General features: G+C 34.3%; 1 protein-coding gene across 1 annotated transcript in view; it reads right to left on the bottom strand.

Annotated features, from left to right (window-relative positions):
• The window catches only part of LOC308342269 (uncharacterized protein C8orf88), a 40704-nt gene that overhangs the window by 11963 nt on the left and 10086 nt on the right, over nucleotides 1–18655 (bottom strand). The window contains exon 4 of the mRNA XM_080802590.1: nucleotides 8693–8768. Coding sequence (XP_080658716.1) covers nucleotides 8693–8768 — 76 coding nt within the window. The remainder of the gene's footprint in view (nucleotides 1–8692; nucleotides 8769–18655) is intronic.

Genomic DNA, 18655 nt, shown 5'->3' with positions numbered 1-18655 from the left:
ACCATCTGACACCTCATTCCCGTTTGCAATCACTCTTCACTCCTAATCTCATTTAAGCAATCATTACTTTCTTTCTATGGATTTGCCTTTTCTAGATATTTTATATAAATGGAATCATACAATATCCAACCTTTTGTGTCTGGCTTTAGAAGTTCATTCTACCTAGAATTTTCTATCTAACCAAAATATCAATTAAGTATGTAATTAGTACATTTTCAAATACACAAATTCAAAGAATTCACAAAACAGTACCCTTTTTTTGAAGCTCCTGGAAAATGCACTGAGCAAAACAGGGAGGTAAATCAAAAAAGAAGAAAACAGGAGTCAAGATTGAAACAGAGTAAGTCAGCAAAAGTAACCAAGAAAGAAACCCTGAAAGTTTATCTCTCCACCAGAGCAACAAACTGTCAAAAACCTCCAGAACAACTTCTTCTGAATTCTGGAATCAAAAGTTTACAAAACCAGAGGAATGCTTAGTAAAAAAAAGAACAGCTAAATTTGCTACAGAATTTTGTGGCATTTTAACTTGCCTGAAAACATCTCCCCAATCCAGCTTGGCAATGGCTTTGAAAACAGCTGCTCTCGTTCCTGGTACAGGTTCCCAGTACTGGAGAGAACAGTGAGTAGTGCAAATCATATTCTGAAAGAACTGCGGTTGTTCATTTTGACCTATCTGGTGGCTCCCTGAAGAACCATCTCAAAGGATTTGCCTTTAACTCACCTAAGAACTCTCCAGGGCCTGAGGCTCCTATCTGAATCCATTTGTCGAAACACTTACAGGGAAATGTATTAGCCAATTCCATCTGGAAGAAGGGATAACAAAGCAAACAAAAGGAAAACCCAAAAAGTTTAGGAATAAAGATTCGGGTAAAACACGCTTTGGGAAATAAGGGCACAGAAAGACTCAGATGTTCCTAGAAATCTAGAAGGCTACCTGCAACGTAAAGGCTAGGCTCATGCTCATAGAGAGACTTGAGAAGGTCCTAAGCTGTCACCTCTAGCTGACCTTCCAGTTTCTCAGGAGCAATAAGTCAAAAAATAGCTGTAAACTGCCTGATCAAGTATTTACTAAAGGGACAGCCCAACACGCATATGAAAGCCATATGCAAAGATGAGGGGGGGTTCCTTTTCCTTTTATGTTTTTTGGTTCTAGGTATTGAAGGAATTCTCTGCCAAATCACCAGGTGACCATGCAGATATCACAACAGAGATTTGAGTGGCCACATATAACAAACATAGACTTTACATTAGTTCACAAAAGTCACTAGATAAACAACAAAAATTACAACAAGGAGCAACAACAAACCCTTAAAAAGGGAGAAAATCTGATTCCAGAGTTAATACATTATACTCAAAATACTCAATTTCCAAAAACAACAAAATACAATGCATGCAATGAATGAAGAATGTATGGTCCATACATAGGAAAAAAAGAAATTAATACAAACTTTCTCTGAGGATACAGAGATAATTGGATTTACTAGAGAAAGACTTCAAACTATGTTAAGTATGCTCAAAGAACTAAAGGAAACCCCATAAGAAAGTATCTTGCCAAATAGAAAATATCAATAAAGAAACAAAAATTATAAAAAGGAACCAAACAAATTCTGGGGAAAAAAGTACAATAACCGGGGCACCTGGGTGGCTCAGTGGGTTAAGCCTCTGCCTTCGGCTCAGGTCATGATCTCGGGGTCCTGAGATCGAGCCCCGCATCGGTCTCTCTGCTCAGCAGGCAGCCTGCTTCCCCCCTCTCTCTGCCTGCCTCTCTGCCTACTTGTGATCTCTCTCTGTCAAATAAATAAAGTCTTTAAAAAAAAAAAAAAGTACAATAACCAAAGTGAAAACCACTAGAATGGTTCAATAGCAGATATGAGCAGGCAGAAGAAAGAGTGAGCAAATATAAAGTCAACTGACATTACCTAGTCTGAGGAGTAGAAAGAAAAAAAAATGAAGAAGAATAAATGGAACCTAAGATATTTGTGGGAGCATGGCAAAAATACCAACAAATGCATAATGGGAGTCACAGGAGGAGAGGTTGAGAGAGAAAGGACAAAAAATATTTTAAGAAATAATGTCAGAAAACTCCCTAAATTTGATGAAATACATACACTGACACAACCAAGAAGCTCAATGAACTACAAATTGAATACACTCAAAGAGGTTCACACTGATAAGCATTATAATCAGACTGTTTTAAGACAATCCTTCCCTTAGAAAAAGTGCTAAAGAGAATCCTTTAAGCTAAAATTAAAAAAGTATAAAGTAACTGGAATCCACATTGAGAAGTAAACACCAGTAAACCTAACTACACTGGCAAGTTAAAAACTAGTATCAATGAATTTTTGGATGTAACTCCTCTTTATTTCTATATGACTTGAAAGACAAATACATAAAATTGCAGAATTATAAATCTAGATTAATAGATTACACAACATCTGAAGATGGAATTTGTGACAATGGCATTATAAGGTGGGATGACACTACCTGGGGAAAATTTTGTATAATATTGAAACTAAATTGATATTAATTCACACTAGATTGTCATAAATTAAATAATTCCCCAGTGCAACTACTAGGCAAATAACTTCAAAATATATAATAAGGGATATGAAAAGGAAATAAAAATGATATGAGAATTTATTAAACACAAAAGAAGGTATTAATGGAGGAAATGAAAAACAAAAAAGATACAAGACTTATAGAAGACAAATAGCAAAATGGGTGGAGTTTGTCCTTCTTTATTAGTAATTACAATTAAATGTCAGTCATAAACACTCCAATTAAAAGGCAGGGATTGGTAGAATGTATTAAAAATATGATCCAATTATATGCTGTCTGAAGATACTCACTTTAAGTCCAATCACAAAAGTAAATTTAAAATGAATGAATAAAAAGATGGTTGATGCAGACAATAACTAAAAGAGCTGGAGTGAGTATGCTATAACAACAGACAAAAACAGACTTTAAGGCAAAAATTGTTACAAGAGATAAAGGAGAATATTATACAATGATAAATATATCAATTCATTAAAATGATAACAATTAGGAACATATATTACCTAACAACAGAAGGGAAAATGACAGAATTGGAGGCACACACAGAATTTAATAACAGGTGGAGATTCCAAGGACCCCACTTTCAATAATGAACAGAAAAACTAGACAGATCAACAAGGAAATAAACAGAGCATGAACAACATTATAAACCAACTAAACCTAAAAATATAGAACATTTCACTCAAAAATACCAGAATGTACATTCTTCTGAAGTACACATGAAACTTTCTCCAGGATGCACCATGTTAGGCTACAGAATGTGTCTTAATAAATTTAAAAAACAATAGTATCATACAAAACATCCTGACTATAAAGAAATGAGAGTAGAAATCAATAACAGAAGTAAAACTGGAAAATTCACAAATATGTGGAAGTTAAAAACATATGCTTAAACCAATGGATCAAACAATAAATAACAGAAGACTGAAAATACTTTTAGACAAAAGAAAACAAAGACACAACATACCAAAATTTAAAGGATACAGAAAAAGCAGTGCTCAGAACAAAATTTATAACTACAAATGCCTATATTAAAAAAGAATAGCTCAAATCAATACCTAACATCAAACATTAAGAAACCAGAAAAAGAAGAGCAGACTAAAAACTAGCAGAACAAATCAAATAATAAAGATGAGAGTAAAGATACAGAAAAACAATAAATCAACAAACCAAAATTGATTATTTAAAAGGATCAAAATTGACAAAAATCGACTAGAAAAAGGCTCAAATTACTAAACTAATGAGTAACAAAGATTTTGTATCCTACAGCTTTACTGAATTAATTTATTAGCTCTACTAATTTTTCACATGTACTACACTTTAGGATTTTCTGTATATAAGACAGTGTCATCTGTGAATAAAGATAACTTTACTTTGTCCTTTCCAATTTGAATGTCTTTTCTTTTTCTTGTCTAATTGCTCTGGCTATACTTCCAGTATAATGTTGAATGAAAATGGTGAAAGTGGCGATCCTTGACTTGCTCTTGATCTTAGTAGGGGGAAACTTGTAGTCTTTTACCACTACGATGTTAGCTATGGGCTTTTCATATATACCCTTTATTATGTTGAGGAAATTCCCTTTTATTTCTTGCTTGCTGAGAGTGTTTATTAAGAGAGAGTGTCGGATTTTGTAAAATGGTTTTTCTGCAACAATAGAGATGGTGATGTATTTTTTTTTTTTTTTGTCCCTGCATTCTGTTAATGTGATGGATTATACAAATTGATTTTCACATGTTGAACCACCCTTGCATTCTTGGGATTAATCCCAAATGGCCATGATAAGTCATCTTTTTACTATGCTGCTTGGTTTGGTTTGCTGATATTTTTGCACCTATATTCTAAGGATTACAGTTTTCTTTTCACAGGATGTCTTTGTCTGGCTTTGGTATCAGAATAATACTGGCCTAAAATGATAGCCGAGAAGTGTTCCTCTTCAATTTTTTGGAAGTTTGAGATAGTAGTGTTAATTCTTTGTTATATGTTTGGTAGAATTCACCAGCGAAGCCATCAAATCCTGGACTTCTCTTTGTTAGGAGATTTTTTTTTTTAATCTCCTATCTCCATCCTGTCTATGTGTTTATTTAGATATTCTATTTCATCTTAAGGAAGTTTTGGTAATTTCTATGTTTTTAGTAATTTTTCTATTGCACCTAGGTCATCTAATTTGCTGGTATACCCTTAACTGTTCATAGTATTTTCTTATAATCCTTTTTATTTCTCTAAGCTCAGAGTAATGTCCCCATACAAAATCAGTTGTATTTTCTACATTATCAATGAATAACAATCAAAAAAAAGGAAATTAAAAAAACAGTTTCAAAAAAAATAGAAAAAAAGAAATCAGTTCCATTAGTATGACAAAGAATAATTAGGAGTAAATTTAACTGAAGAGGTACAAGACTTTTACACTGAAAACCAAGACACTGATAAAACAGAGATTGAAGTAAATGTAAATATACTCCATGTTCATGGATTGAAAATTTTAATATTGTTATAATCCCCCAAAGTGATCTACAAGTTCACTATCATCCCTATCAAAATTCCTTTTGAAAGAAAAGGAGTCTTTTCTGCAGAAATGGAAAAGCTGATTCTAAAAATCACATGGAATTATAAGAAACCCCAAATAACCAAAACAACCTTGAAAAAGAACAAAGTTGAAGGCTCATACTTCCCAATTTCAAAACTTACTTTATAAAGCTATAGTAATCAAAACAATGTGGTACTATTTATAGCACAAATAGATCAAGGAAACAAAATTCAAAGTCGAGGAATAAACACATACTCCTATGCTCAAATGATTTTCAACAAAGGTGCCAAGATCATCCAATGGAGGAAAAAACAGTCTAACAAATGGTGATGAGACAACTGGATATCCAAGGCAAAAAAAAAATTTGAATTTGGGCTTATACTTAACACCATATACAAAAACTACTTTAAAATAGAAAAAAAAAAAAAAGACCTAAATATAAGACCTAAAACTATAAAACTCATAGGGGTAAATCTCCATGACTTGACATTTGGCAATGATTTCTTAGAAATGACATCAAAACCATGAGCAACAAAAGAAAAAAGAAACTACACTTCATCAAATTTTTTAATTTGTACAGATATGTAAACTATCAAAAGTGAAAACTCTAGTGTAAGACAAAATATGTGTAAATAATGTATCTGATAAGTATATATCTGATAAAAGCCTAGTATCATACATCCGATAAAGGTCTAATATATATATATATCTCAAATACCTTATATACACCTACGTGTGTGTGTGTGTGTGTGTGTGTGTGTGTGTGTGTGTGTGGAGGGGAAGAAAGGAAGTGAGCATGCGGGCAGGGGGAGGGAATTGGCAGAGAGAAAACAGATGAAAGTCTAGTATCCAAAACTCATAACTCAATCACAAAAAGAAAATAACCCAATTAAAATATGATCAGGAGCTTGGATAGACCTTTTTCCAAAGAAAAAATGCAAATGGCTAATAAGCACAAGAAAAGACTCTCAAAATCATTAGTCATTAGAGCAATATAAATCAAAATCACAAAAGACACCACTTCACACCCACTGAAATGACCATAGTGAAAAAAGATCCTAGGGGTACCTGGGTGACTCAGTTAACTTCAGCTCAGGTCATGATCCCAGGGAGTTGGGATGTGGGGCTCCCTGCTTCACAGCGAGTCTGCCTCTCTTTCACCTTCCAGCCCTCCCTATGCTCCTGATCTCATTCTCATGCTCCTGCGCACGCGCTCATGTTCTCTCTCTTGCTTGCTCGCTCCCTGCCTCAAATAAAATCTTTTTTAAAAATTTAAAAAAATAAAAAAAATTTTTAAAGATCCTAACAAAGACATCAAGAAAAGAGAACCCTCACAAATTGCTACGGGGAAAGTAAAATGGTATAGCCACTGTGGAAACCAGTTTGGCAGTTCCTCAAAAAATTAAACATAGAATTACCACATGACCTGGCAAGTCTACTCCTAGGTATATATCCAAGAAAAGTGAAAACAGGTGTTCAAACACCTGTCCACAAGTATTCAAAGCAACATTATTCATAATAACTAAAAGTTTACAACCCAAATATCCATCAACTGAAAGTTAAACAAAATGTGACATATCAATACAAGAAAATATCATTTAGCCATTAAAAGGAATGGAGTATTGATACATGCTATACATGGATGAACCTTGAAAATCTTATGGTAAGTGAAAGAAGCCAGACAGAAAAGGTCACATATAATATAACTCCATTAGAGATGTCCAGAATAAGTATATCCATTAAGACCAAAAGTAGATTAGGGTTTGTCAGTGGCTGGGCAAAGGGGAGAATGGGAAATGACTACTGAAGGGGTATGAGGTTCCTTCTGGGATTATAAAAATGTTCTGGAACTAGATAGTGGTGATGTTTGTACAACTTTGTACTAAAAGCCCACCAAATTATACATTTTAAAATGGTTTATATGGTGATTTATGGTTCAATTTAAAAAGGAGAAAGAAGAGGTGCCCGGGTGGCTCAGTTGGTAAGCAGCCAACTCTTTTTTTTTTTTTTTTAAGATTTTATTTATTTATTTGACAGACAGAGATCAAAAGTAGGCAGAGAGGCAGGCAGAGAGAGGGGAAGGGAAGAGGTTCCCTGCTGAGCAGAGAGCCCAATGGAGGGCTCAGGACCCTGGGATCATGACCTGAACCGAAGGCTGGGGCTTATACCCACTGAGCCACCGAGATGCCCCAAGCAGCCAACTCTTGATTTCAACTAAGGTCATGATCTCAGGGTCCTAAGATTGAGCCTTACATGGGGCTCCACACTCAGCACAGAGTCTGATTGAGATTCTTTCTCCCTCCACCTTTGCTCCTCCACCAGCTCGCATGCTCTCTCTCTCTTAAATAAAAATAAAAATAAAAATAAAAATAAAACAAAATAAAATAATAAAATAAAACAAAAATATATAAAAATTAAAAGAAGAAAGAAACCAAAGAATCACAATGCGATATCCCAAGATAAGAGTAAAAGTACATTCCAGGACAATAGTACTGAAAAGTAAACAGCCCATACTGGAACAGGATAATGGAGGATTCTGAAAGAAGTATCCTCAAGGGGAAAGAAATACCAAATGATATATTTGTGCATAAGAAAACTACTACAGGTAAGTGTCACAGAGTTCTTGGAGCATTTGAAGGGAAAAGTTAATAGTAGTTGCCTAGAGAAACAACACAAACATTAGCTCTAAGAAAAATGATGGATTGTATGAAATAGGTATGCACCTCTTGGCCAAGCAACTGTATTTACATAAAGAGTGATAATTCAGTTAAAACTGAAACTTGTGAAATAAGTAAGTATATGGTAGGGAGGGAAGATAGAAGAGTGAAGAAGTGAGGGAACTGATGTGGAAGACCTAAATTCTTATTTTGCAAAATAGAATGTCAATATCAAAAAACAAACAAAAAAAATTGGAAACAATTTAAACATTTTATTTAGAAATAGAGTTAAATACTAGAAGAAAAAGCTAATATTTTGATAACTTTTAAATTATATAGACTGACAAAAAATTGGAAACTAAATAAATAAATAATTTTTATTTTATTAAAAAGTAGTCAGTGGGAAGACACTACTGGTTATACCCAAGAGCAGTAGCAGAATTAGTGGGCTACACAGCTAAAGATTACATTTTTCAGTCTGTTTTGTACAGCATGACTAAGCTCTGGCCAATGAGATATTAAGTGAAAGTGACAGATGCTGCTTATGGATCATACTTTTAAGAAGAACTACCTCTCCTTTTACCTCTTTCCTGATGGCTAGACAGGGAATATGGTGGCTGGAGGAAAGGCATTCATCTTGGGCAATGAGAGAGAGCCACACATTAAAGATGGCAAAGCAATGAGACTGAGTCCAGTAACAATTCACCAGAGCAGAATGAATACACCAGCTCAATTATGAGCTATTACAGAAAATAAAAATACAGAAACAAGCTTCTGTTTAAGACTTGTTACTACAGTCTCTCCCATAAAGCAGTCAAACCTATATAGCATTTCTAATATAGACTGAAATCAACCCAAAAAATATAATAAAGTTTGCAACTAGGCAACTATTAACAGGAATGCTAAGATTTCCTTATGAAATTTATGGAATTTAGGAATTATGGTAAAAATTTACCTTTTTTAACTGGAGACTGATGTTGCTGTTGTTCATTATGACCTTGCGAAAAGGCTTGCATTCCATTCGTCTTACACTATTAAAAGAAAAGAAAATATACTTTTTAACTATGGCTTAAAAATTTTATGTAACTTTTTTTTCCCATTCCAAAACTATTTTCCTTAACAATTAAAGTATTAGTCAAGACATATTTCTGGCCTGAAGGATAAGCAATCTTATAAAAATCTTACTAAAAATAAGAAAAAAAAGAGGTGCCTGGGTGGCTCAGTGGGTTGAAGCCTCTGCCTTCAGCTCAGGTCATGATCTCAGGGTCCTGGGATCGCATCGGGCTCTTGCTCGGCGGGAAGCCTGCTTCCCCCACTCTCTCTCTGCCTGCCTCTCTGCCTACTTGTGATCTCTGTCTGTCAAATAAATAAATAAAATCTTTAAAAAAAAAAAAAAAGCAAAAAAAAATCTTTCAAAATATATTCACGTATATCTTTAACAATTTTGTCCTGATTTTTTAACTAACCCTTTAAATACCCTGATTACAATTTAGCTTCTCATAAATCTCCCTAACATATATAATAAACTAGTAGAACCAATAAGAAAATATCCAGCACAAGACAGTAATATTTCTCATGATAAAATAATCTTTTTTCTGATTTTATAAATCAGTTTCACAAATTTGGTCAATACAATCTAACCTTAAGATAATTCTCTTACACTGACAAAAATCAGTTTGCAAACAGTAGGCCATACTCTGAACCATGGTAATTCATTAAGGTAGGTTTCCCTGAAGACATCTATCCTGAAAAATGAACATCTCTCCTCTATCAATCACCATAGTAGCAAGTTGTAGCCCATTCCTTAAACATCTGCAAATTCTACCAAGGTAACTCTGCAAGAAGTCAGGAAGATTAGTTATCTAGCCCTATGACACAATGAAGAGTAATATGACTCTACAATACTGAGTCATCAAAATAAGTTACCAGAAAAAAAATCAAATTTTAGCAAAATCTTTATTTTTAATTAGAGGTAGGAAAATATGAAAGTGTCAAAGATTTTCTCCAAAATCTTTGATTTTCTCCAAAGTTTCTCTTCCTATTAGATTTAATAAACAACATGAACTACCATATGGTCTTTTTTAAAAATTAATTTTTTAAATTTGAAAATTTTAGCAGAGGCACACTTCACTAACACGAAAATGCAAGACCTAAAATCAAATTCAAAAGTAAATTGTAATCTGTATCTAAAAGAAAAAAATTTTTTAAAATAAACATATTCATAAATAAATAAATATAAGAAGAAAGTACTTGGGAATAAATTTAACCAAGGTGGTGAAATATTTGTACAAGGAAAATTATGACACTAAAGAAATTAAAGATGACATAAATAAATGGAAAGATATCCTATGTTCATAGATTGAAAGAATATTGTTAAAATGTCCTTACTATCTAAAGTGATCTATAGATTCAATGCAATCCCTTTCAAAATTCCAGTAGCGTTTTTTACAGGTAAAGCAGTCCTAAAATTCATATGGAAAAACAAAAGACCATGGGTAGCCAAAGTAATCTTGAGTAAGAACAAAGCTGGAAGCACCACACTTCCTGATTTAAAACTATGTTACAAAGCTATAATAATCAAAACACTGTAATACTGACATAAAAAGACACATAATGGGACAGCTGGCCTGACCTTAGGGTTGTAAGTTTGAGCCCCATGTTCAGTGTAAAGATTACTTAAAAATAAAAGCTTTTTTTTTTTAAGGTTTTATTTATTTATTTGACAGACAGAGGTCACAAGTAGGCAGAGAGACAGGCAGAGAAAGGGGAGGAAGCAGGCTCCCCACCGAGCAGAGCAGAGAGCCCGATGTGGGGCTCGATCCCAAGGACCCTGGGATCACAACCCGAGCCAAAGGCAGAGGCTTTAACCCACTGAGCCACCCAGGTGCCCCCAAAATAAAAGCTTTAAAAAAAAAAAAAAGACACACAAATCTGTGGAATAAAACAGACAACCCAGAAATAAACCCACACATATACTCAACTAATCTTTGACAAGGGAACAAAGAATACACAAAGGAGAAAGATAGTCTCTTCAAAAAATAGTGTTGAGTGGCATCTGGGTGGTGCAGTCTGTTAAGCAGCTGCCTTTGGTTCAGGTCATAATCCTGGGGTCCTGGGATCGAGCCCCACATCAGGCTCCTTGCTCAGTGAGGAGTCTGCTTCTCCCTCTCCCTCTGCTGCTCCACCTGCTTGTGCTCTCTCGCTTGCACTCTCTCTCTCAAATAAGTAAACAAAATCTTTAAAAAAAATTAGTGGTGAAAAAAGTGGATATCCACGTGCAAAAGAAATTGTATCCTTATCTTATACTACACACAAAAATAAACTGAAAATGGATCGAAACCAAATACAAGACCATAAAAACCACAGAAGAAAACATGGAAAAAGCTCCTTGACACTGGTCTTGGCAATTATTTTTTGGATATGACATCAAAAGCACAAGCAACAAAAGCAAAAATAAGTAAACTGGACTACATCAAACTAAAAAGTTTCTGTACAGCAAAAGAAGCAACCAACCAAATGAAACAGCAACCTACTGAACAGGAAAAAATATCTGTCAACCATATTTCTAATAAGAGATGAATATCCAAAATATATAAAGATCTCATATAACACAAAATAATCTGATTTAAAAATAGGCAGAGGACCTGAATAAACATTTTCCCAAAGAAAACATACAAATGGCCAAGTGGTACATGAAAAGATGCTTGATATTTGTAAATCATCAAGGTAATGCAAATCAAAACTATAATGAGATACCACTTCAACCTGTTAGGAAGGCTGTTATCAAAAAGAGAGAAGTATTGGCAAGAATGGGGGGAAAAAGGAATTCTTGTACAACGTTGCTGGGAATGTAAACTGGTTGAGCCATTTTAGAAAACAGTATGGAAGTTCCTCAAAAAATTAAAAATAGAACTACTGAAGGATCCAGCAATCCCACTTCTCAGTATATATTCAGAGGAAACAAAAGCACAATCTTGAAGACTGTGCATTCCCATTCATCTACTGCAGCATTATTCATAATAGCCAAAATAAGGGCATAACCTATATATATATCAACAGATGAATGGATAAGGAAATGTGGTAGATACATTAGATAGACAGATGGATGAAAAATACATAAATAGATTATTACTCAACCGTAAAATGAGAAGAAAATTCTGCTATATGTTACAACTTGGAAGACATTATATTAAGTGAAATAAGCCAGACACAAAGACAAATGCTGTGTGATCTCACCTATATGTGAAATGGTAAAAAGTCAAACTCATAAAATTAGAAAGCAAAACGGTGCTTGCCAGAGGCTAAGAATAGGGGGAATGGGGAGATGCTGGTCAAAGAATACAAATTTTCTATTACAAGATAAATAAGTTCTAGAAACCTAATATACAGCACCGTGGTTATAATTAATAATATTATATTATATACTTGAAATTTGCTACTAGAGTAGATCTTAAGTGTTCCCCCCTATATATACACATACAAACTCAGTAACTATGTGAGGTGATGAATGTGTTAATTAACTTGATTGCTATAATCACATCAAAATGTATACATGCATTAAATCATCAGGTTGTATACCTTTGCAAAAAATCATGTTTTATAACCTAAATATATTTAATTTTTGTCAATCACACCTCAAGAAATCTGGAAAAAATTGTACGGTCATTTCTGCATATATTAGCAGCTCAAAATACTGATTATTTCAAATCTTTCATAGCATGTAAGAGAGTACATCTACTAAAATTTTATAATTTTTTCAATTATAATCTTACAATAAAATCATAATCTTACAAATTTTACAATCTTACATAATCAATAAAACTTGAGAACTCTATAATAAAAATATGCAGAGTGTGTGATGGAAGGAATGAGTAGGGATATCAAACTTGGCTTTAAAATGTCAGGAAAGGGGCACCTGGGTGGCTCAGTCGTTAAGCATCTGCCTTCGGCTTTCAGGATCTCAGGGCCCTAAGATCCGAGCCCTGCTTTGAGTAGGGCTCCCTACTCAGGAGGAAGCCTGTTTCTCCCTCTCCCACTACCCTTGCTTGTGTTCCCTCTTTCGCTGCCTCTTTCTCAGTCAAACAAATAGTAAAATCTCTTTTAAAAATGTCAGGAAGGGCTTTACATGATGCTTGGAGGATAAGTGGTAGTTAGACTGGCTTGACTAGTGAAAAATGAATGTTTATGGAAGAGAAGAACAGCTTTCTGTTGGGAAGCATGGGGTAATATGGCTAGTTTAGGAAATGGAAAACTGAATAGGCTTGAGTAAAGCAAAATAAACACCAGGTCTTTTTTATTTTTTTTTTTTTCAAGTCAAGGCTCTTTGCCATTTATGGTACATTACCCAATATTCTGTTTGGCTTTTTCATATTTAGAGCAAAAATGTTTCTAGCTCCTCTAGCTCATCTTAAACAAATGTACACCACTGAGATAACAAAGGAGAATGAGAAGAGGTAAATGCATATCAAACTGCACTCCTAGAATAAAAGTTAAACAGGAAAAAACCTAACTCACTGACAGTTAATTTATGCAGTATACAAGAGCTCCTATAAAACAATGGGGGGAAAAGCCTGTAATAAGGAATGGGCAAAGGCCAGGAAATGGTAATACAGAAGGAAAATTCAAATTACTGGGGTTATTTTCAGATTTTTTTAAAGATTTTATTTATTTATTTTAAAAAGAGAGAGAGCATGAGCAGTGGTTGAGGGAAGCACAGGAAGAGGGAAAGAGAGGGAAAGAATCTCAAGCCAACTCTGCTGAGCGCAGAGTCCAACAGGGGTCTACATCTCAGGATACTGAAATCACAGTCTGAGCTGAAATCAAGAGTCGGATGCTTAACCAACTGAGCCACCCAGGCACCTCTCAAATTATTCTTAAATAAAAAGATGGCTACTAAATCTTGACATTCCTCCCCCATCAACAGGTAAACTCTTTATCTCCTCCCCTTGAATCTGAGCAAGTTCTGTGACTGCTCAGACTGATCTAATATGGCAGACATGACACTTAACTGATTTCCAAGCCTTAAAAATCTCACAGCTTCCACCTTTTATCTTTTAGAACATTAGTCATGGAATCCAGACATGAAGCTGTTAAAAGCACAGGCCACTTGGAAAGATCATTTGTAGGTGTTAGGTGTTCCTTCCATTCCGCTGAAACAGCTAAATCCTAAGCCAACAGTCAGCATCAACTGCCAGCCATTTAAGTAAGCCATCTGGCCATCAAAGTCAAGACTTTAAATGACTCCAATCCTAGATGCTACCTGACTGCAACCACATTACTGAACTTAGAAAAAGGCCACCTGAGTTCAGTCAACACAGAGAGCCATGAAAGAGAGTAAGAAGCTATTGTTTTAAGTCAAAGTTTTCAAGTATTTTTTATGAGGTAATAATAAAAAAACAGAGGTTAAAAGAAGTTATTCAGCAGAGGGAAGATAATATCAAACAGAAAGATGGATTTATACAAAGAAATTAAGAGCACTAGTAAACAAAGGTAAAATAAAACTCATTCTATTTCTTAAGCTATTTTTTTTAAAGATTTTATTTATTTATTTGACAGAGAGAGATCACAAGTAGCAGAGAGGCAGGCAGAGAGAGAGAGAGAAGGAAGCAGGCTCCCTGCTGAGCAGAGAGCCTGATGTGGGACTCGATCTCAGGACCCTGAGATCATGACCTGAGCAAAAGGCAGCGGCTTAACCCACTGAGCCACCCAGGCACCCTCTTAAGCTATTTTATTTTATTTTATTTTTAATTTTTTTTTGAATTTTTTATTTACTTATTTGACAGACAGATCACAAGTAGGCAGAGAGGCAGGCAGAGAGAGAGGAGGAAGCAGGCTCCCGCTGAGCAGAGAGCCCGATGCGGGGCTCCATCCCAGGACGCTGGGATCATGACCTGAGCCGAAGGCAGAGGCCTAAACCACCGAGCCACCCAGGCGCCCCTCTTAAGCTATTTTAAAAGATAACATGTGAAAGCAAAAATAACAGCAATGCATTATGTATTTATAGTACAAGCTACAGAAAAATTATTCCCATAATAGAACATGAATGGGAGGGGGGATTCTACCAAAAAAAACCCATCAGATCTAAAAGTGAATTTAACAAAATTGATATACAAAAGCCAATACTATTTCTGTATCCTACCAGCCACCATGTGGAATTTGAAATTTACAAAACATACCACTTACAATAGTATCAAAAAATATGAACTGCTTATAAATTTGACAAAAGATGTTCAAGATCCCTATGCTAGAAAATACAAAAAAATGGAAAGATATGCTGTGTTCATGAATCAGAAGACTCAATATCTTTAAGATGCTGATTCTTCTCAAATTAATCTTTAGACTCAAAATTCCAGTAGACTTTTTGTAGAAATTGACAAGCTCATTTAAAATTTATATGGAAATACAAAAGACCTAGACAGATGAGAAAATTTTGAAAAAAAACTAAAGTTAGTAAATGTTCACTATCTTATATTAAGACATCATAAAGCTACAGCAGTCCTGTAAAATGTGATGTTGACAAAAGATGGACATATAGGAGACTTACGAAGTGTGGTGAATATAGTTAACAATACTGTATTGTGTAACTTAAAATTGCTAGGAAAAAAATCTTAAATGCTCTTGCCGTAACAACAAAAGGTAATTATGTGAAATGAAGAATACTTTAACTAAATCCATTGTGGTAAACATTTTGCAACATATAAACTTATCAAGTCATCACACTGTACATCTTAGTTCCATGTGAACTGTATCTCAGTAAAGTTGGGGGGAAAAGACATATAAATCAATAAAGCATAGTAGAGTTTAGAAATAAACTCACACATGTATACTGATTTTCATAACTCTCACAATTCAATGAACCCAAAAAACCCAAAATCAAATAACCCAAAGTAAACAACCCAAATATCAAAAATATGCAAAATATTTTAACAGACACTTCACAAAAAAAGGAAAAAAGAAAAATACAAATAGAACATAAGCTCAATCAATGATAAGATGCTCAATCTCATTAATCATTAAGAAAATGCAAATTTAAAATATAATTAGATACTAACATTCACATACCAAAATGGCTACAAATTGGTAGGCTATGAAGCAACTGGAACTGGCACATACTACCGGTGGGAATATAAGACAGCACAACTACCTTGAAAAACATTTTGGCAGTTTCTTAGAAGCTAAACAAACTCCTCATAAAACCCATCGGTTCCATTCCTGTGTATTGGGTGTATGTCCACAAACAAACTTGAACACAATCATCCAGAGCAGCATTATTCATAATACCCAGTATGTATATTTCATTTACATGACATTCTAGAATAGTCAAAACTAATTTACAGTTAAAGAAAGCAGATCAGTGGATGTCTGAAGCAGGAGGGAGCATTAGGGGTTAGTGGAAGCATGGATGATGAACGACTGCAAAGGTTATAAGGGTACTTTGGGGGAAGATAAAAATGTTCTATATCTTCATTATGGGATTGGTTACGTAAGGTATACATTTGTCAAAACTCATTGAAAAAATGGGTTCATTTTACTATAAGTTATACTTTAGTAAAGTTAACTTAAAAAATACATAGTTAGTAAAAAAGTATCCAGCATATTTGTAGCAACCTCTGATATAGGTTCTGGTAGCTTTTGCATTATAACTGAAGCAGCAGACAAAATTTTAAGTTTAGGAGTAAGTTTAATTATATGTTTGGTTTTTCCTCTATCAAATTTGCAATGTAAATATACATTTTTTTACACATAAAGTTTTCTGAAGAAGGTCAATGGTTCCAAAGAGAGTTATAAACATTACTTATTAAGGGGACATACTAGCTGATAGAATGAAACAAAACATTACAATGACTTATAAAAAATTAATATAAAGCAAGACTAATTAAGATACCATGGTACTGACACAGAGACATGCAATTAGATCAATGGAACAGAATAAAGAGCCTTAAAAAAGACCCTATGTACAAGAAAAGTTATTATACAATAAAGATGTCATAAATCTTTATGATTATTTATGACATTTATGACATAAATATACCATATTTATGGTATAAATCTTTATGATTATTATGACAAATAATAGATTATGCAATGAATTATACTTGAGAATTGGCCACCTACACGAAAAAAATTAGATTTCTATCTCATATCATACAAAAGAAATCAATTTCAGGTAGACTATACCTGAACACATATGTAGGAAAATATCTTTTGATGTTAGCGATGAGAAGACTTAGCAAACAATGACACAAAAAGTGAAATTAAAAAAAAAAAAAACAACACTGACAATATGACCACCTTAAGATTTAAAACTTCTGAACAAAAACACCACAAAAAAGAGACAATTCTATCATAGACCACATTCCCAGGAAAGAAAATATTTGCTCTGCATAAGAGAAAAATAATTAAAATCCAAAATATAGTTTAAAGGCATATAAACCAAAAAAGAAAGACAACCCAAGAAAAATGGGCAAATGATATGAATTGACAATTCAGAAAAAGAGAAAATCCAAACGGCCAAATTAAAGATGAAAAGTTTTTATTTTTCTGTTACTTGTGAAGTAACAGAAAAATAAAAATGAAAACCCGCAAAAAGATATGATTTCTCAGGGATTCCTAGGTGGCTCAGTCAGTAAGTGTCTGCCTTCGTCTCAGGTCATGATATCAGGGTCCTGGGATCCAGCCCCACGTGGGGCTCCCTGTTCAGCGGGGAGACTGCTTCTCCCTATGCCCCTCCCCCCACTCATGCTCACTCATGCTCACTCCCTCTCTCAAATAAATAATTAAAAATCTGTAAAGATATAAGTTCTTATCCATTAAACAAGACAAAATGTGGGCCGCCTGGGTGGCTCAGTCATTAAGCCTCTGCCTTCAGCTCAGGTCATGATCCCAGGCTCCTGGGATCAAGCCCTGCATGGGGCTCCTTGCTCAGCAGGAAGCCTACTTCTCCCGCTCCCACTCCCCCTGCTTGTGTTCCCTGTCTCGCTGCGCCTGTGAAATAAATAAATAAATAAATAAATAAAATCTTTTTAAAAATAAATTAATTAAATAAACAAGACAAAATATTGAAATCTGACAATAATAAGGCAAGGATGTAGAAAAATCAGACCTCTCCTCCATTGCTCATACAAATCACTTTGGAGAGTAAGTTAGCAAAAAATAATAACATTGAAGATAAGATTGCTTGTTAACTTACTACTTGTACTTCAGTTTCATAATGCAGAGAACCTCTCAAACATGTATAACATATTTATGGATGTGCACTGTAGCACTTATTATAAAATAGAAACAAGTACCAAGCCCACCAACAGAAAACGAAATAAAAAATACGGTATATTAATATATAACAAGATTTTTTTATCAGCACATATAGCACAGCTTTATTCATTTTAAAAGTTGCCTAATATTCTATTTATTACAAATATACTAATGCTTCTGCATGCAGAATCTATTTCTGGAAGGATCTAGGTGAGAAACTGGTACAATGGTTAGTTCTGATCAGAGGAAGCTGGGAACTAGGGGATAGAGATTGCAGGGAAATTTGTCACTAAATGCCATTTTATATGTTTTCAACTTAAAATTTTGATTATTTTACTTAGTCAAAAAATTATATTAGAAAATTTAAAATATAAACCTGAATGCAGAAAGAATGGCAAAAACACATGTGGGTATAATACTATATATATAAAATTATAAAGCAGTTAAAACAATTCTATTTGTTGTAGCAAAAGTACTAATACATTCATGGAAACAATAACAAATTGAGAATAATTTGAGGAGGGTAAGGAGGAAGGTGAGAAGAAAACAGGATAGTGGAGGGGCACAGTCTACAGGCACAGCCAGGAAAACTGTTGTATGATGTGTGGAGCAAGCACTTACTACATGCCAGACACAGTGCCAAGATTTTGGAAGCACTGACTCACTG

Source organism: Martes martes (genome assembly GCF_963455335.1).
Source record: "Martes martes genome assembly, chromosome: 4".
Taxonomy (NCBI): domain Eukaryota; kingdom Metazoa; phylum Chordata; class Mammalia; order Carnivora; family Mustelidae; genus Martes; species Martes martes.
This window is presented reverse-complemented; position numbering and strand designations above follow the sequence as displayed.